We start from the raw sequence: 20,650 nt of genomic DNA, 5'->3' as shown, positions 1-20,650 counted from the left end.
CCCTGCTAACGCTCCTTTGGAAGGCACTAGATGATGGTCCAAGTTTCTGGGTTCCTGATGCCCATGTGGGAGTCCAGGATGAAGTTCTACACTCCTGATTTTGGTCTGGTTCAACTCCAAGTGTCGCAGGTATTTGTGTAACCTCTCTGTGACTGTGTCTCCCTTTCTACATCACTTTACTTTTCAAATAGATAAACAATTTCCTCAAAAATTTATTTTTTATTGGAAAATCAGATATACAGAGAGGAAGAGAGACAGAGAGGAAGATCTTCTGTCCGATGATTCACTCCCCAAGTGACCAAACAGCTGATTATATGCCGATCCGAAGCCAGGATCCAGGATCTTCTTCTGGATATCCCATGAAGGTGCAGGGTCCCAAGGCTTTGGGCCGTCCTCATCTGCTTTCCCAGGCCACAAGCAGGGAGCTGGATGGGAAGTGGGGCTGCCAGGATTAGAACTGGTGCCCGTATGTGATCTCAGCATGTGCAAGGTGAGGACTTTAGCTGCTAACCAAACAGATCTTAAAAACAAAGACAAATATGGGCCTGTGCTATGATGTGACATGTTAGGTATCCCTTATGGATGCCAGTTTTTCTACCTCTGATCCACCTCCCTACTAATGTGCCTAGGAGAGCAGCTGAGGATGTTCTAAACCTTTGGGACTTTGCATCCATGTGGCAGACCCAGAACAAGCTCCTGGTTTTAGCCTGGGTGAGACTATGATGTTGCAGTCATTTGGGGAATAAATGAGAGAATGAAAGACTTCTCTAACTTTGCCTTTCAAATAAGTAAAATAAGACTTTAAAGAAAAAAAAATAGAGAAAACCACTGATCAAAAGTTATCACTACTTCATGACTGCACATCTGAAATGAAGATATTTATAAAAATTTAAAGACCATTCAGTCAATATATATTATCATATATTAAGTAAAGCTTCAGGCACCATCTAAATTACACTGGCAATCAAAAGTTGGCAGTTCAAAAATCACTTAATTTGTTTTATTGCTAAAAATTTGCCTTATTTATGTTGCTAATGTCATACTAAGACTTGTTTATTTTTTCAGAAAAACTCAAAATGTTTCTGTTAATTTCATGAGCCGTAGTTAGATATGTAGATTCTGAATCAGCTAAGATTTCACAACTATATACATATTTCACAACACACAAACACTTGTACTGCTGATTGTACATTTTCAATATTAAAATTGAGAAAAAATGAAACCTGTGTATCAGCTAACCTTTTCTAACTAAAAACTTGTGCACAAATTATGTTGAGAACCACTTAAGGCATTCCACCAGACATACCACTGTAATCATAAATGAACAACATAAACAAACCATGCTTCATCTAAAACTACCCAAAAGCTTGGAAGCTAATTTTACAATTAACAGGTAATATTTAGGGCCTGGTGTGATGACTCAGTTGGCTAAACCTACCCCTTTGAGCACCAGCATCCCATATGAATGCCGATTTCTGTCCTGGTTGCTCCACTTTCCATCCAACTTCCTGCTTGTGGCCTGGGAAAGCAGTAGAGGAAGGCCCAAAGACCTGGGACCCTGCACCCACGTGGGGTACCTGGAAGAAGCTCCTGATTCCTGGCTTCACATTGGTTCAGCTCTGGCCTTGCGGCCATTTGGGGTGTGAATCAGTGGGTGGAAGATCTGTGTCTCCTATCTGTAAATTTGCCTTTCCAATAGAAATAAAGGGCAGAATTTAGTCAAACTGATCCTAAGCCAGGAGCCTCTTCTGGGTATTCCATATGGGTGCAGCATCCCCAAGACACGTGAGATCTTTTGTTGCTTTCCCAGGCCATAAGCGGAGAGCTGGATTGGAAGTGAAGCAGGCAAGACACCAACTGGTGCCCATATGGGATGTTGGTGCTTGCAGGTGGGAGATTAGCCCATTAAATCACCCTTCAATCCTCATTAGTGATTTTCTAAGCAATGATGTTGAATCACAACCTTTCTGTGAATAGGCTAATCATATCCATTTTTAAAGATTCTAACAAAAATTTACTTTCCCTTAATTGTTTGTAATTTTTTCTGGTCCTTAATCCTCCTGGGTGATCAGTCTGTGATACAGGAATGATCAACAAATTAATATGAATGGAAAACTAATGTAAGTTTTATGATTTTAACATCTCAGGCTACTTTTGTGTTTCTTTACTAACAGTGCTAAGGAACATGTGGTCTAAGATCAACCGAATTTTTTTCTCCTGGTGAGGCAGGCTCAACACACTCATGAGAGAGACAGAGTGAATGAGCGATCTATCATTTGCTGGTTGATTCCCTAAATGGCCTCAATTGCCAGGACTGGGCCAGGCTGAGGCCAGCAATCTCAAATGGGTCTTCTGTGTGGGTGGCATGGCACAATGACTTGAGAAATCTTCTGTTGCTTTACCAGGTTTACTGGGAATTGGACTGCAAGTGAAACACATGGGACTTCAACTGGTATTCTGATATAAGATGCTGGCATTGCAACTGGCAGCTTAGCATTCTGTATCATGAAAACTTGTCCCAGGTATGGGTGTGAATATCTTTTCTATTTTTTTAAGATTTATTTACTTTTATTGGAAAAGCAGATCTATAGAGAGGAGAGACACAGAGAAAGATTTTTCATTTCCTGGTTCACTCTGCAAGTGGCCGCAATGGCCAGAGCTGAGCTGATCCAAACCCAGGAGCCAGGAGCTTCTTCCTAGTCTCCCAGGTGGGTGCAGGGTCCCAAGGTTTTGGCCATCCTCAACTGCTTTTCCAGGCCACAAGAAGGGAGCTGGAAGGAAAGTGGAGCAGCTGGGATATGAACTAACACCCACATGGGATCCAGTGTGTACAAAGTGAGGATTTAGCCACTGAGCCATCATGTGTTCAGTGGCTTTGAGAATTTTTTTGGTGCTGATACGAATAAATTACAAAAATCTATCTCCAAGATATAACACACTGAAAAGGAAAAACACATGTTTAAGCTTATTTTATTACAGACGAAGCTATTAACAATTAAAATAGAATGCCAATAGAATTAACTCATTAAGAAAATATCTGCTTGGACTTCACGCAAATTTCAGCTTGTACTTATTTCACAGGCAGAACTCTCAGAGCTCCAGCTAAATTACTGCAAAATTTCATGCTACTTGTCACAAATGTAATGACTGAAGGTGACACAGTACAACAGAAATCAATGATGTGTCTGGTAAAACTCAAGGTGGGAAGTATAAAAAATTTAGTGGACCCACAATGTGACTCATTAGTACCACCTGCTAATTTTAAAAATGTTATTTATTTTCATCATTTGCTGATTCACCTCCCAAAGATCCCCATTCTGGTTGAAGTCAACTACCAAAACTGCATCATTGTCTTCCACGTGGGTATCAGGTGCCCAAGCCACATTGGCCATATGTTGCCGTCCCAAGCACATTAGCAGGAAGCAGGATGGGAAGAGCAGCAGCCAAGACATAAAGCAGCGTTCTTAGATAGGATGCTTGTGTTTCAAGTGGTGGCTTAAACAATCTTGTATTGTTAACTTAGTTAATTCTTGAGTATGTACTAGTGAAACAGTTCATTCTTTATAAACCGATTCACATGGCTAAGCAACAGGTAAGAGGTATTGAAGCATTCCTGTCTAATTATGGATCTTCTTGTTGGTGCAGTTATCATGTGATAAATGAAGAAAAAAGTATATATCATGAGAATTTTGCAGTGATGACCTTTTAGCTACAGATCAGACTTATAAAATGGGATTCAAATTCCAGGCATAAACTACAATGCTTGCATAACTGATACTAGATCTGTGGCTTTATTTCTTTGTAAAAACAATGGTAGGAAGAAAATAAAGATTAAATTTTGACCCACATTGGCATCTCTAGGCTTTCTGTTATCAGTGTTGGCTTTAATACACAAATATGAGAAAAACAAAGTTTAAAGGCTGGAAATCTCAGGAGCTTCTTCCAGGTCTCCCCCATGGGTGCAGGGTCCCAAGGCTCTGGGCCATCCTCTACTGCTTTCCCAGGCCACAAGCACGAAGCTGGATGGAAGTGGAGTAGCCAGGAGACAAAGTGGCTCCCATATGAGACCCTGGTGCTCGCAGGCACAGAATAGCAGCTTTTCCCTTTTCTTCACTGTCACTTGTGGTCTGGTAATAGGCATTCACAGGGTCATTCTTTATAACAGATTAAGCAGGAAGTTTTTGGGTTTTCTACCCAGAAAACAATTTAGTGATTGCACTGGTCTTTCACTGGTCACCCTAAGAAGCTAATGCTTATTCAAAATGGATTGCAATAAGTCTATTATTACAACTTACTGAAGATTTCCAGCCAACAAGGTAGCTGGATGGCAAGCATAGAAGAATTACCTAAAAGTTTAGAGAGTCTTTGATCACTGAATCTTAAATTTACCCAAGTGTTTCTTATTTGCTTTCACTCTCAGTGGGACCTCATCTTCCACCCAATAAAACTGGTGATAAACTTAGAGAATATTTTTTTTTATTGTATAGACACAATTTTTTATTCTTGAATATTTTTCATGTATGGTTGTTTGATTCTGTGAATGTGGAAAATAAAGCTTCAGAAGGTCACGGACATGACCTTGCCATTTGCTTCAACCTGGGACTGTTGCTTGTCTCTCTGTATTTCCAGATCACACAAGCAATGCAAAGCAGTTTAAAAAAAAAGTTATATTTTTAACTATAAGGAGTTAATTCTAAAGTGATGTTTTGGCCTGAGATCAGACTGATTTTGTTGCAAAAGTTAATTTTTTTTCTTTAGAATTTACTTCTTTTTAAAGATATATATGTTTTTATTATATTTTGACAATCTTTACATAGTTAATTAGGGTAAAAAAGGTTCAAGGGCTACAGGGAAGTGGGTAACACCACCATTTCCATACCGCTTCCTTCATGTATCTGAGGTAAAGGGGGATATTGAGGGAGAAGCCCCACCCAGTTTCCCACCCACCCCAAGTCCCGGATGTGGGGCATGCTCTGAGATACTTGCTCAAGTGGTTTCGATAGTTCATCATTCATGGATCGCTACCAGTCTCGCCACTCCAAGCACGATGAGGTACTTAGAGAATATTTTGTGTGGCTGACTGCATTCTTAAAACAATTTACTACACACATGGTTATTCTGTTGTTTCTCTTGGTAATTTCACACTAAATTCAAAATTTCCTGAGATTTATGCAAGTTGGGAAGACCAGAGAATTTTAAACCTTACTGTAGCATTGAGTATTTTGTTTTCCAATCAACCTTTCTTAGTGCTTTACACTTTTATATGGGAAAGCTTGTTGCCAGTCATCTAAATGAATGTGGATAAACAGGTCAACACCTGAATCTGTTATGCTCTACCCTTTTGTAACCCAAAAGCTCTTTATTTTCCTTTCAAAATCCTAATTTTCATGAAATATATCCTGAATACTAGTTTAAAACAAAATTTGAAGGCTCTTTTTCAACGTTTACCATTTATTTTTTCAACTACACTAAAAAGTCCCTGAAGTCAGGTATCTGATTTTAACACCAGGCACAGTGGCAGAGGATAAAAATATATCTCAAGTGATTATACTATGCCAAACTTAGAAGTTTTCTCATTATCTTGTACATTTTCTTTATTTTTGCCATGAATGCTTATAGTGCTGCCATAGGTTGTAGCACTGTTATAATCATTGAGCTTTTATTCATTTACATTACAGAAGGCAGTAAAGAAGAGCAAATGATGGTTTAGCTAGTCTGCCTTCCAAGCATCCTCAGCGAACACATTACCTGAACACAAATGCTTAAATGACAACTGTGGTAGACAGGGCCATTCCTTTGTTCTTCCTTATTGCTACAGGCTTAAGTGTTCACAAGGGGAGTAGAGGATGGAGCTCTCTATTATGGACCAAGAGAAAGTAACACCATTCTTAGTTCTTGGGATAAATCCTGATGCCAAAGGCAAACACGGTGGTCTCATTTCTGTTGCAGACAATGGCATTAGGGTTGGTGCTGGCTTATGAGACATAAGGCTAAACAGGCCTCGAGAAACATATCTGAAAAAACAAGGAAAATATGGCCCCTTTTCTTTTACTGGACACGATTGTATCCTGAAATGTCTTGCTAGAAGTCTGAGCAATTGCAAAGAAGGGCCAGACCTTGCCTGTTGTGAATTTTGTTTACACAAGGTAACAAACCCTGCCCCAGCTCCAGTTAGCTAAGACAAGAGCTTCTTTTCAGGGGAAGCATTCTATATGTACCTCAGAAGTCTCCCAGGAAGCAGTCTCTAGTAATAAATGTTTGTTTTGGGCCTGAAACTTCCCAGGGAAAGTAAGAATTTAACAAGAATCATTGCCTTAGAAGCTGCCTGTGTGGCTCTGCAACTGTGAAGTTGACGATCAAGCTAAAAAGCACAGGGCAAGTGTAGACAGCACACAGTGGGTACAGATTCTTATTTTAGATCCCTAGTCATTGCTACTTAAGGTCCAAGATGATTTCCTCACAGTGAACAGGAGCTCTGGTTTACTATTTTTCTTTTTTCACACTGATTGCGAACACTTTACTGTAAAGTGCTTTCCTTCATTCTTCCTCAGTTTCCATCTCTACTGTGTCAAAAAGCTGGCACACGTACGTGTGCATGTGTTTAGAGGATATGGAAATAAGAAGGAAAAACTAAAAAGAGGAGACATGAGCGACACACCTGCATAAAATCGGTGATAGATTTGCTGTTTCAGCAGGAACAGCTGTTCAACTGTATTTTCCTTTGATTATGACAACAGTCTAAATTTTCATTAATCAGCGGAATAAAGGCGCGTCACTCTTTAGACATTTCTCCTTCCATTTTTATCTGATGTTTAAGTCTCTGATCCCTCATTTCACAGACGCTGAACTCTGCTGCTCAGAGCAGCTCAGCTTCCTGCTGGATGTTAATAGAAACTTAAGGACTCTGTGAGAGGAGAGGCAGCCAGGATCTACACTAGTGCCAATCCCTCAGATGGGAAAGTGTAAAGGCTGTGGCCAAAGCGATACTGAGAATCTTAGCAAAATTGCCAACAGGATGAGTAGGGTTAAATTTACATCATTCTTCCTGTAATTTCAGCTCTCTTAAACAACAACTTTCAGTCAATGGGTCTTTCACAGTCTTGTCTGTGTGGAGAACAGCTGTTCAACTTTTACTAGACAGCTGAAGCCACGGTGTCTGAGAAGGACATAGAACCTGCTAACAGTTGAACGCAGCTGCCAGCAGTTCATCATGGCCACACAGGACTGCTTCTTCCAAAGTCTCCATGCGCGCCCCTGATTTTTCAGAAACTGACCAATGGTAAAGGACTGAACAAAAACCAAATAAACCACACAAACTTAACTAGTGACCTAATCAGGTAAACAATTATTTGAGGTCAACTAGTTGCTGGAGGAATAGTGATTTTATCCATTTACTTAATGACTTTTCAAAATAATTTTCCCTCAGCAAGGTTTTTTCTGTCCCTTTAAAAACTGCTTAAAAAAGCCTCAGTTTTAAAACTACTGTTTAACAGACATTAAAAATTTTACCTATTCCTAGTAAGTTGAAAAGTTCTCACAATAGCATTTATGTTTCAATGCATTCATGCCATAGCACAGCATTTAAAAAAATGTAAAAAAAATGAAATGTGAAAAACACCAAGAATAGAGCAAAGGAAATATGAACCACTTATTTTCACTAGAAATATTCATACATATCTTTCTTAGAGTTATAAGCCAGTTTGGACTATCCTAAAATCTGCCAAGTATGGTAAAAATTTTGCTTCAATACTATAAACAACTAAATACAAAAATGAAAATAGACACGAGACAGCTGAATAGTACCCTTTAGCCATTTTAAGGTGTATAGCAGCCGGTTGTATATACACTACAATAGAAATGTCAATGAAGTAGTCACAGGATGTGGTTAAGAACTTGTATTTTCTAACATATTGGTCACTCAATACCATGTCAATTAGCCCCATAAGGTTGTAAACTGTTGCTGATGTTATGTTGTGGCATTTAATTGGTTGGGACGATGTTCTGCCAGCTCTGCTTTCAGACCAGAGATGGTCTCCCCAAGAAACTGTTGAAATTATCTGGACAATAAGATGCTGGACTCTATGCAATGAAGGAATCATGACTGGATTTGAACTGTAATACTACAACTAGGTGGAGGAATCCACCATGGGGGCAGGGCATAGGGAAGGGTTGGGGGAATCCCAGAGCCTATTTTATTTTGTCATAAAATGAAATGTAAGTAAAATAAAATAAAATAAAATAAATACATTGTGTTAAAAAAAAGAAATATTCATACATATCTGTAGAGTTCTTTTCCTTAGGGGGGAAATATTTTTTTAAGATTCATTTTATTTATCTGAAAGGTAAAGCTACAGAGAAAAAGGATAGCAGGGAATACAGAGAGGGAGAGTTCTTTTATCTGTTGGTTCACTCTCCAAATGGCTGCACTAACCAGGGCTGGGCCAGGCCAGAGCCAGGAGCTTCCTCCCAATCTTCCAGGTGGGTGCAGGGGCCCAAGCACTAGTGCCATCCTCAGCTGCTTTCCCAGGTCATTAGCAGGGAGCTGGATTGGGAGAGGAGCAACTAGTATGGGATGATAGCACTGCAGTAGGGAGCTGTATCCACAACAACACAATGCTGGCCCCAGAAAAAAAAAATTCTTTCATCCTCAGAAATTCATATTCTTAGAACTTAGTGGATCCAAATATAAAGACAGAGTATCTAGCAAAAGCACTGATTTTTTGAGTCTCATACATGATACATAGTAAGTGTGGAGAACAAGGAAAACAGAAATTACAAATATTTCTAAAAGTGTTAGTTTTATTTTTTATGTAATGAGTTTTCTTCTGCATATTTTACCTTTGTACCTTAACTGCCTGTCAGAGTATATACCTACCTGTCTATCTGTCTAAAAGGCAGAAGTGAGATGGAGAACTTGTCATCTGTCGATTCACTTCCCGAATGTCTATTGCAAGCTGGGATGGGACCAGGCTGAATCAAACATAGCATGTCAGGGTCTCTCAAATGGGTGTCATTTAAGTACTTAGGCTATTATAACAGATAAAGTTGCCACCTGTAATGCTGGCATCTCAAATGGGCAGTGCTTCAAGTCTTGGTTGCTCCACTTCCCACCCATCTTCCTGGTAATGTTCCAGTAAAACAGCAGTAGACAGCTTGGGCCACTAATGAGATCCACATGAGATATCTAGAAGAAGCTCCTGTCTGCTGGCTTTGGATGGGCCCAGGTCTCACCATTGCGAGTGGCTGGGAAGTGAACCAGTGAATGGAAGATCTCTGTCTCTCTCTGTAACTCTTTCAAATAAATAAGTAAATCTTAAGAAAAAAAAAGGTGTAGAAGCTGGGATTTGATCCCAGGTTCTACAACACTGGATCTAGGTCTCCCAAACAGCAACTAAATCAGCTATGACACAATGCCTGCTCTTCCTAGTTTTATTTTTATGCTGTTGTAAAAACCATTATTAGAAATTTTCACAAAGTAGCTTATAAATTATGAAATACATAAATGAACCAAAGCTAACAAGCATTTCAGTTTTCTCCAAAATGAATGCAAAAGAATGTTCTACCTACATGCTTCATTAGTCAAAATTTAACTATTTTTCCTGACTTCTAAAGACTGTATTTCACTGTAAGAAAATGAACTTGAAATATTTCTAAGCAGTTGCACACATTAAGTAGTTTGACAAAACCAAAGCCTACCTGTGAGAGGTGATGGTGATCCAACTGGTGTTGATGGATTTGATGGGAAACTACTGCTGGTATGGTCAGGAGAATAAATCTGCCCACAAAATAAAAAAGATACATAAGTATCAGTATGTGATTATAGCAAAATATAAATCCAATTACATGACGTTACTTTTATAATCTAAGATTTAAGGTGAAATATTTTTCCTATCAGTTTTATGCCTAATAGTTACACAAAGGCCACAGAAACCTAAATTTTAAAACCAGAACAAAAATGTACCACGAATACTGCAATATGAACTATATATAGTCCTGTTTTAATTTCTTTTTTTCAAGATTCAAATCATTATAATGGTTATGAGCACAGATGCTTTTTATAACATAAGTGAACTATATGATTGGTAAGCAAGGCAGATGTTAATGGTGGGTAAGGAGTCAGTAAAGTTTCAGTTTCAGACAAAACGGTTGTTTCCACAAAGGAGTCCATTTCACCGATTTCTAGTCCTTCTCTGTAAATGCTAGCCCCCCGAAAGCACTGGAGAAAGAGTACTTCCTGCTGGTCCCACATTTTGCTTTTGTTTTCTTCATGGCACTTCCATTATGTTTACTAACTGTGAGCATACCCTTCTGCCTAGTACAAGTTAAGCTCCAGCAAAGCACGATTTTTTTCTAACTCACTGCTGTAGTTTCAAGCTCCATGAGAGTGCTGATAAAATGGTGCAGTTGGACCTGCAACTCTATTTTCAATAATGAAACATATACCATTCTTACTAGGAATGTCCACTTAATTGATTTCTTTTAACTGATTCTATGTTCTTTCAGTTCCTTCAGTGTAGATTTCCCAAAGTTCTAGTTTCTATTTGCCTGTGCTTTATCTCTTGGTAACACAATTCTTCATCAAGTATCAACTGTACATCCTGGTGAATGCCTCCCAAATTAACACCTCCGTCATCAAACTGGCTGCCAGATTTATCCATGTGGGCAGGCTCTTCTCCATGAGAAGTCTATCTAAACCCAAGCTTCCTATCTTTCCCAATTCTCTCTCTTACACCTCAGTTAGCTAAATCATTCTCATGCACCCTCTCACTTTTTCTTCCTGTCCTTCGCCCTTTCCCTTTCTAGACACCAATACTCAGAATGCTCTGTGTTTTTGGGACAGGCACACATTGTTTCTAACGCCATGACACTACTTTAAACCCTTCATGGTCTAGCACTTGTAGTTGGACTATGTTAAGCCTTTACATTAGTAGTTATTTTTCCTTTCATCATTACCTAAGAATGACTGTCCTCGAACACACTCCAATTCTTATTGTCTATTCAATAAAACAAAATGAAATTTGATGTCTTCCATATCTGGTGGCAAAAATATTTTCCTACCTTATAAATTAATCATAATTAGTGTATTCTGTTATTCATTCTCATTTTCTCAACATAGCTCATTTTCCTTTCAGGATTTCTATTTCTTCTCTCCCAATGAAATTCTATATCACATCAAAGCTTAGTTCAAATGTCCCCTTCCCTTTCATGTGTGATTTTCACCTCCCTTACACTCTCAGATGAACTTTTCTTTAGTCTTCCTTTACACCACATCAGGCAGGATCATGGTTTGTGTATCTGCCTTATCTTCTCTTCCTTAAGATTTATTCCATTTGAAAGGCACAGTGATACAGAGTCAGAGATCTTCCATTAACTTGTTCATTCTCTAAAGGCTCAACAGCAGGAGCTGGGCAAAGTCCAAGCCAGGAGTCCTGAATTTAATCTTGTTCTCCAACAGACACAAGTAGCTTCTCTATTCATTTGATAGAAATCATTTTTCCCATTCCCTCATCAAAGTTGCTTGTTCTTTCTTGACAATTAACATGATGACAGTCTGACAAGTTATAGGACTTTGTCTTGTCCCTTTTACTTTCATAAACATAATCTGTGTGTGAGAACAATACATTTATTCACAAGTTTAGCATACCTGTTTGTAACACAGACCATTAACTAAACTTTCTTCACATCTATTTTGTTACTAAATTACAAATTAGGCTTAATCTAAAAAGTTGAGTTGCTTTACCAAATTTTAACTATGGGGCTTTATTTGGTAAAGAGCATTCTAAATCGAGAATATATTTTCTTTTCATACTCTCTGGCCTTATAGAACTTCTACATTGATGGTTTTGAAGGAAAAAAAGTCAGTCATTTTAAAAATGGGAGTGGGAGTCATTTAGAATCTATAGCATAAATACAAAGTAAGAACTCATTCTGCATGCAGTCCATGGTGCTCTTACTGTTAAATGACCAATGATGAATAACTCCCAATACCTTCTGCCAGGCTTAAACGGTAATATGCCTCATTTTACTGCAACAAATGAGGCTCCTCCTCCTATCAGTCATGGTCCATTCCAATCAGCAGGGTGCCAATAAGCCAGAGGCTAATGAAAAGGGCCTCAGACAATAAAGAAACAATGGAGAGCTCCCAGGCCCAACCCGGGAATCCTGAGTCCAATTTTTTAACATTACCGTGCACATTTCAGTTAATCTTTATTATGTTAATGTTATTGAGTCTCAGGAACAAAGAAACTTATTTTATGAATTACTTTTAAACATCAACTTCCCTGCATTTTCTTTTTCTTTTGTTAGATACTATTGACCATTTAACTAAACACACACACACACACACACACACACACACTCACTCTCTCTCTCTCTCTTTCCCGTGCTCTGAGGTAGAAATCAAAACATAAATTATCACAAAGAAGTCTGATATAATCAACAAAGTTAAACAGTCTTCTTGTTTGATCTCCTCTAAATTAAAGACCAAGTGTTTTGATATGGTATTAGGCACTGAAATAAACCAGATGTTTCTTCCTCTATATAACTCTCCATGGGCACAATCTTAAAGGGTTATTGTCTGGCAAATGTTCAGGGAAACACATTAGAAATGGCATGGATACACAGATTTTCCTTTCCTTCTATCTACCCTAGTTTATTATCTAAACTAATGCATAATCCACAGGGCTTTGGGAACTTTGTGTAAATACTTTCATGTACAATTCTCTTTCCCCCTATCCTGAGATTAAGACCACAATTATCCAGGCTTAAACCTAAAATAAAGGAAACTTTGCAAATGCATTATCTGGCCTTATATGTTTAATCACACACTGTTCTGTGTGCTCTTTAATACCTAAACTGAAGAACAAAGGTTGTACCCTCTGAAGTTTCACACATGAAAAGCCCTTCTACGACACATAGCAGACACTGGAGAACCAGGAATAACTTCTCATGCCAAAAGCATATAGTTTCTCCATGTAAAACTAGAGACTACATTAAAAATATCACATTCTAATAATGGACGTTAAAATTGTAGCATAATCATGATTACTACTCTCAAATATCTATAATATCTAATATAAAATTCTCCTGTTATGTCAGGTTTTCAATTCTGATCCTTATTCAGCTTATTCTCACCTCTTCTAATCCTTCCCATGCCCAATGTAATGTATTTTAGTACATTGTGAGAGTGTTAACCATATATGAAATGAATATGAATCTGTAATGACAGAGAAAAAAATGTGCTTGAGGAGGTGTCCAGTTTGGGGGTAGGGCCAGCAGATGGATTGAAGGAAGGGATTTGAAGTGTGCAGACTGTGGCATGCAGTGATGGAGCAGATGGAATGCATCACCTTCAGCTATGACAGAAATGATTTATGGAATGACCTGCTTGCTCCTGCCTAGTAACAACACAGGATGACAGACCTCGGTTTCCATGACAACCAAAGCCCACCCACTAACTACACAAAACAAATCTTCCCTGGTTTCCACTCCAAGAGAATTCCCCTTCCCTGTCAAATGGTTTGGTTTGTGTACTTAAAATATGGGAAGATATTCAAGAACCTGAGGGTAACTGAAAGGGAGGTTGAATGGCCACTAAAAACATCACATTTTTGGCTGCCCAATGTATCAAGGTTTCTTTATGGGTGTTTTCTCAAACTAGATAAACAAATGACCTACAAGGGGATAAAATATCCTGAAAGCAGGCTGTACTTTCAGAGGTTGCCTCTTACTGAGGCAAATTTTCTTTGCTCTCTTGAATGTGAAATATCTGTTACTGGATTTTTCCACAACCAGAAGAATGAACACAGCAAGCTATCTAATTTCCTGAGAGCTCCCTCAGACTTCATAATGCAGAATAATACTATTTTGCCTAAATAGGTAGCTTTCATTTGTGAGAAAAAGTTCAGAAAAATGTGGGACAACTCTGTTTGATCCTTTTGAACATCCTGCAAGATGTTACACAGAGCAATGGCTAAGAGCAGGCCGAAGCCAGTCAGTCAGGGTTCTAATGCAAGAGGGTTTTACTCTGACCAGCTTTGTGATCCCTTAGGGCAAGCTACTTAATCTTTCTGAGCTCAAGTTACTTAACCTTTTAAACCCTAGTCCCTCATCAGTAATGTAGGGATAATAATGCAACCTTACAGGGTGTTTTTCAAGGATTAAATAAAACAGGGTATGTAAACACTCAGTGTGGTGCCAAGCACCTATTAAGTGTTCAAAGCCAATATTTGTTTGTAGGTTTTGTTATTACCATCATCATTATTAACTATCAAGTAAGAATGAATCCAACATTTATTGAGCTCAACTTTGTGAGGGCCTCCACTATGTATCAGACAATCGGGCTCGGCTCCATTCTTAAGCTGGTACTTGCCTGGAGGGAAAGGAGTATTTATAAAAATAATACTCCAAGAGGTGTTTCTTCTTAAATGTACAACAGTTGCTTCTACTATTCATATATACAAGCACTTTGCTTTCGCCCCTAAAAACAGCAACAGATGTGTCTGACAAGAGTCAACTGCATTTCATAGCCTACGTAAGACATCTCTGTGGGAATTTCCAGAGGAGTACTGCTCAGAAGAAATGATGAAAGAAAAAAAGAAAACAAAGCTTCACAAAGTATACACAGTGGAAGTATCTCTCTAGTTAGATTTTGAATCTTTGTATATTACTAATAAAACGCCTCCTTTTTAGTTTTAGCATTCCAGAAGAAGAAATTTGTTTAATGTTTTCAAAACTAGATATGAAAACATGATTTTGTAACTAATGTCTCATAAGATGTAAACCAACTGTTACAAGAAAATTCTACAGAACCACCTATTTTACTCACTTTAGTGCAAGTATTTCTTTCTTTTTATTACTATTTTTTCAGATTTATATATTTTTATTGGAAAGTCAGATATACAGAGAAGAAGATCTTCCATCTGCTGGCTCACTCCAACAAGTGACCACAATGGACAGAGCTGAGCTGATCCAAAGCCAGGAGCTTCTTCCAGGTCTTTCACGTGGGTGCAGGGTCCCAAAGCTTTGGGCCATCCTCGACTGGTTTCCCAGTGCACAAGCAGGAAGCTGGATGGCAACTGGGGCCACCAGGATTAGAACCGGCGTCCACATGGGACATGTGCAAGGTGAGGACTTAAGCCACTAGGCCACCGTGTTGGGCCGTAGTGCAAGTATTTCAATCAACTTAGCATTTTTTTTAAAAGGCTCTTATTCTCTATCTTTTGCATAAATTAGCTGCAATGGACTGTTTATTCTTTTTCAAAAAAGTTTCCAATTAGGATAGGAAAAGTGCCTTATGAAGGATCTTCATTTTTCTGGATCCAGAGGATGACTGAGTAATCTTTCTTGGTTCCATTTGATTTATTTTAATGGGATTTTCACAAAGTCTGTATTTAAAACAAGTAAGCTTAACAAGTACATCTCAGTAATTTCTGTTTTAGATTAAAAAAAAAATTACAGGGCCCGGCGCGGTGGCGCAAGTGGTTAAAGGTCCTCGCCTTGCACGCCCGGGATCCCATATGGGCGCCGGTTCTAATCCTGGTGGCCCCGCTTCCCTTCCAGCTCCCTGCCTGTGGCCTGGGAAAGCAGTCGAGGACGGCCCAAAGCTTTGGGAACCTGCACCCGCGTGGGAGACCCGGAAGAGGCTCCTGGCTTCGGATCGGCATAGTATCGGCCCGTTGCGCTCACTTGGGGAGTGAATCATCGGACGGAAGATCTTCCTCTCTGTCTCTCCTCTTTGTATATCCGCCTTTCCAATGAAAAAATAATTAAAAAAAAATTACATTTCTCTTTCTTCACCTACCTATCCCATTAAACAAAAATATATGTTTAAAGTCAAGTCAGAGAGCAGTTCTTTAGGATGAAACTTTCTAGTGTTAATTTAGGACATCAATATAAATCAGGAATAGCTGTAAATAAGTAGTTTAGCTGATCTTGTAAACTATAGCCTTTAATTACAACACAACCACCCATAAAATCTAATTACTATATACAGTGTGTACAATACATTCAGTAGAATATATGAAATCAATACTCACAGAAGCCAAAGCTTTTCCAAGGGCATCACCTGTCTGCGAGCTGCCAGCAGCATTCCCTCTGGTTCCTGGACAGTTCAAGAAGGGAAAGAGCTCAAGAATTTCAGTAGACAAGCATGCTTTTCTAGCACTCGACCCTTATTTTAAGGTTTTCTACTGATACTTTACATTTGTCACCACAAATCAGGATTTTTCTTGTATCTGTTATACTTAATAAGCTAAATAAATTATGGGTTGCTTTACAAGTTTTTTTTAATTAATGAAAAAAAGTTCTATTTTTTTTCTAATTTTTAAACCACACATTAAAAATATACTGAAAGATACTGAATTTACTACAAACACATCAAAGTTTTAGGAAATTTGGCCAATGCCAAAAGCTCACCAAGAATGCTATCTGATCCATTGATGGGAGGAGTGTGTGAAGCAGCAACATAAGGTGAGTTGCTGGTACCTCCGCGATGGAAGCTGGACATTGGTGGAAGACTTGTGTTTATGTCTGTTGGTGAAACTGAATGTGGAGGGTAACTCTAGATAAAGGGGGAGAAAGATATGAGCCGTCAGGCACATTTTCTGGTTATCACAAACTACTGTAATAAGTCAAAAAGTTCATTCTAAATTAGCTTGAAGATGCTACTACTGTCATTTACTTTTTAAAAATGGCAAAGTACAGGAGGCCCAGAAGTGATTTTGTAGAAAACAAAATTTATTCTAGAATACAAAAAGAAACACAGGTGAGGGCAAAGTCACATATCATAGCCTACCAAGCGGTCATGTGAATGAAGGCTGCCATAACTACTGGACTGAGACAGGTGGGAAGTAGAGGTCCCCAGAATTCCACCAAAACCAGGCTGGCTCATCCCATTTGATGAACTCCAAAGGTCAGAAGAATTGTGGGTCCCATCTAAAACAAAAACAGAAATATGAAATTTTCCGTAGCTGATTTATTTTGATGACGCTTATAAAGATTCACAGTATCCTCCAGATATTTTCATCCTTCTCCTTCCCAACCCAGACTTCTGTCTGTTTTTCTTCCTTCCAAACTATTAAGTTACTATTTTAAAATAAGGTTTAGAGTCATAAGAAAGTAGAAAAGCAGTCCATAAATTTAAATTTATATGGAGGAAGATGAAAACTTAAGATTTAGAAAATGCTGTAGTAGGAGATAAAATGGCACACTGTAAGTCTAGAAAAAATATCCCAAATCTACAATAGTCATTGGCATAATAGAAAACATTTTGAAGCTGAGGACTAACAAAGTGTCTCTCAACATTAGGCTGAAGTAACTGATAATGACCATCTAGTCTTTGAATGAAATGTGTCAGCAATCACTCCCCTCACCAATATAAAATCAAGGAATCATCTATGTCATAATTTATTGCTTCCATATATATGCTTCCCCTAATCCCAAACCACAGGAGAACAAATAAAAATGATTTGCTAGACATGAATGAAAGGAAATGCAACACTATGTCTCCCTTAACGAGGTTTTCTCCATTCTGTAATATTTACTCTTTATTGGTATTGGTAATTTGAGGTACAATGAATTTGCAATTTAAAGAAGAAACCAGAGTTGTTAATAGCTTTCATGTATTTAAAATGAGCAAGAGCAGCTCTACTTATTTTTTTTTTTTCAATTTAAGTCCTTTATAAATTTAATCAACACTGGATGGACACTCCAGTGGTTTCTTGGATAATCCAACTAAATTGCTGTTAGCGTTAAACAGTATTTAAAAACTAGGAAGCTACATTTAATTTCCTTCGGCACGTCCCCGCCCCAAAGCCAAAAACTAAACCAAAATAAGAAAAAAAACATACCTATATAGGAATTCTCTTTCATGACATTTAAAAATACTGGCTAATACACAGATAACTGAGTGGTACTTGACAACTATTTGATTACTTACCTTGCATAAAGAAAGTGCTAGCAAACATACTGGTTGGTGGCTTAGGAGATGGATAACTAGGAGATTCACGATTGAAGTCATCTGAATTTGGGGATGGTGCATATACCTTAAAATTAAACAGTATTTAATTTAAATGCAAATGACTATGCAAATTTCACTTACATAAAATGAGTTCTACATTTAATAAAGGACTTAAAAAGGCTTACCTCATCTCTAAAGGCCAACACAGATGCAAAGAAAACTGTTCAAATCTACGTAAACAGTATCCAATTTGACTAGTATATAATTCTTCCTTTTAGCTTAGTCCGACAGAAAGAGTACTCCAAAATACCCCTGCAGTGCACCTTGGTGTGACAACTGCACCAGGCAGCTGAATAAAGCCCAAAGCATAATTAAACAGAACTCTCACACAGGCTTATGATTTAAAATCTGAAGGAATCAACTAGCACCCTTTGAACACATGCATGAAATAAACTTTGGGTTCATAAATTAATTTTTTTTTGTTTTTTAAGATTTACCACATAAACTCAAATGAGTTTCTATTCCTTTGTTACTACTAAAACATAACTAACTGAAAGGGATGTTCCTTAACTTTCAATGGTTAACAAATAAATTAAAACTAAATTCTACAGAGAAATTGTAATTCGTTAATTTCACGGACTTTTTTTGTTTTTGTTTTTTTTTTTTTTAAAGCTCTGCCACAGCTTTAAGATAAATCTTACTTATTTTGTTGTGAGTAGAACTAATTTCTTTTGGTAAACCTTAAACTTCAGATAAGCAACTATGAACGTCTTGAATAAGCAAATAGCAATTTGCATTCCATTGGAAAACTAAATGGGCAGCCAAATAACCTTAAGGATCAAAAAGCATGCTCATACCATTCCCATAACTACTGAAACTAAAAATAAAATCATTTAACATTTAAGGCGACCTATAGGGAGTGGGGGAGGCTGGTGCTGACAGGCTAGACCTCGACTCTGTGATGCTGGCATCTCCTACAAGCGCTGGTTCAGGTCCAGGCTGCTCCACTTTTAATCCAGCTCCCTGCTGGTGAGCTGCAAATCCGCGGAGGATGGCTCAAGTCCTTTTGGAATCCAGCACCTATGCGGGAGACCTAGAAGCTCCTGGCTCCCAGCTTCAGATGAGCTCAGCTTTGGCCACTGTGGTCATTTGGAAATTGAACCAGTGGATGGAAGACCTTCTTTATCTCTTCTATTCCTATAAAATCTGTCTTTCACATAAAAAGAAATCTTAAAAAAATGAGTGATATACACTCTGCTTCTTTGCAAACAGCATATGCACTACATTTCACTGCAAACAATAACTTAAATTGTTCACTTAAATGGAAGAAAGTAACATTAAAATGATGTGGGGTATCCGAAAAATACTGCATTCGTCATATACTTGTTTGTATGAACACAGAAAATTTCTGGAATTATGGAATTAAAAATGGGAAAGTATTTTAATTTACTCTACTTAATGTAATTTGATACCCCCCCAAGCAAATGATCTGTAGCCACTAATAAAAAGTTAAGAATTATAAATTGAGATTAATATGGGAGTAATATTTTATTTACATAAGCTATCAGTTAAATACCTATGAAGAATGAGACATTATAAAGTCCAGTGCCTTAATATTTCTAATTTCGCTGTTTTTTTTTTTTTTTTTAAAAATCACATTAAGCAGTACTTACGCATCAAGAATTTAGTGGGAAAACTGGGATGAAAAAATATGTTTAGCATTGAGTCTTCTACAAAGTAAGCAACTAATAAGTATTATCTAATTTTATCAGTTTTCTATAATCTGAATAGGAACAAACATACTGCTAAACATTGTCCTCTTCAGTCCTTAAATGCTGTTTTCTACAGTTCTGATCTAACATGACTACATTTATATATACACATAATTTAACCTAAATACAGATTAGAAAGTCCACTTTTATTCTTGCTAGACCTGCAAATACTAGCAAAGATTTGACTTTCTGGAGGATTAGTGTTCGAGCTTGCTTGCTACCTTTCACACCCCAGTGGTAAAAATACACATTTGAGGTACCTAAGTTTGGGCCAAGATATAATCCTAGGAATTATCAAGAAGAATCTATAGTCAGTTTCTACTAAGGTAGAAAAAAAAGTTTTTTTGTTCATTCTACATAAAAAAGTTTTTTTGTTCATTATGCATACTTTTATAGCTTAAAGTTATTTCACAAAAGATTGTGTTAGAATGAAATAATTTATTAGGCTATTAAAATGTGTTCAGAATGTAGTATATTTGTATAGGCAGGTAAAGCTTTAAAGAAAGAAACTTTGGACTATATTCTTTTAATTCTGCTTCATTTTCGAAGCTTAGTCAGGGCTAAGCATCCTTTGCCCTCTGTGCATTTAGATTTCAAGTCAAGCTGAAACTACAAACAAGAAGCAGAATAAATCCAAAGATTTAGCCAGAAAATACAAATGAGAATCAAATTTAGAAAACAGCAGCAGAACATAGGCTTTCTACTATATATGTGTTTACTATATACATTATACTGGATCTGATAATATGAAATTTTCAGTAATTATATCCAGATAATGAGACAGTATATAAACTTCACACTTTTAATTTTAGGAAATTTTCAGTCTTGTGTAATTTCACAAAAACCTAATTTGTCAGCTAAAATTTTGCATAGTTTGTCAATTTGGATCTTGTATCCTTGACCCCATCAAATTCCATGA

The 20,650-nt window shown here is 37.6% G+C and overlaps 1 protein-coding gene across 15 annotated transcripts in view; it reads right to left on the bottom strand.

The window, feature by feature from the left end:
• The window catches only part of TCF12 (transcription factor 12), a 318,581-nt gene that overhangs the window by 30,199 nt on the left and 267,732 nt on the right, over positions 1–20,650 (bottom strand). For 14 of the 15 annotated variants that reach the window (XM_040969724.1, XM_040969726.1, XM_040969731.1 and 11 more), the window contains 5 exons: positions 17,939–18,044; positions 16,796–16,935; positions 16,417–16,561; positions 16,038–16,102; positions 9,697–9,775 (listed from right to left, as the gene is read on the bottom strand). In XM_040969724.1, coding sequence (XP_040825658.1) covers positions 9,697–9,775; positions 16,038–16,102; positions 16,417–16,561; positions 16,796–16,935; positions 17,939–18,044 — 535 coding nt within the window. The remainder of the gene's footprint in view (positions 1–9,696; positions 9,776–16,037; positions 16,103–16,416; positions 16,562–16,795; positions 16,936–17,938; positions 18,045–20,650) is intronic. The other variant, XM_040969736.1, reaches the window with a different exon arrangement.

This window comes from Ochotona curzoniae, unplaced genomic scaffold, assembly GCF_017591425.1.
Source record: "Ochotona curzoniae isolate NIBS_2020 unplaced genomic scaffold, NIBS_Ocur_1.0 scaffold_4701, whole genome shotgun sequence".
NCBI lineage: Eukaryota > Metazoa > Chordata > Mammalia > Lagomorpha > Ochotonidae > Ochotona > Ochotona curzoniae.
The sequence above is the reverse complement of the archived record's forward strand: the minus strand, read 5'-3'. Positions and strand labels throughout refer to the sequence as shown.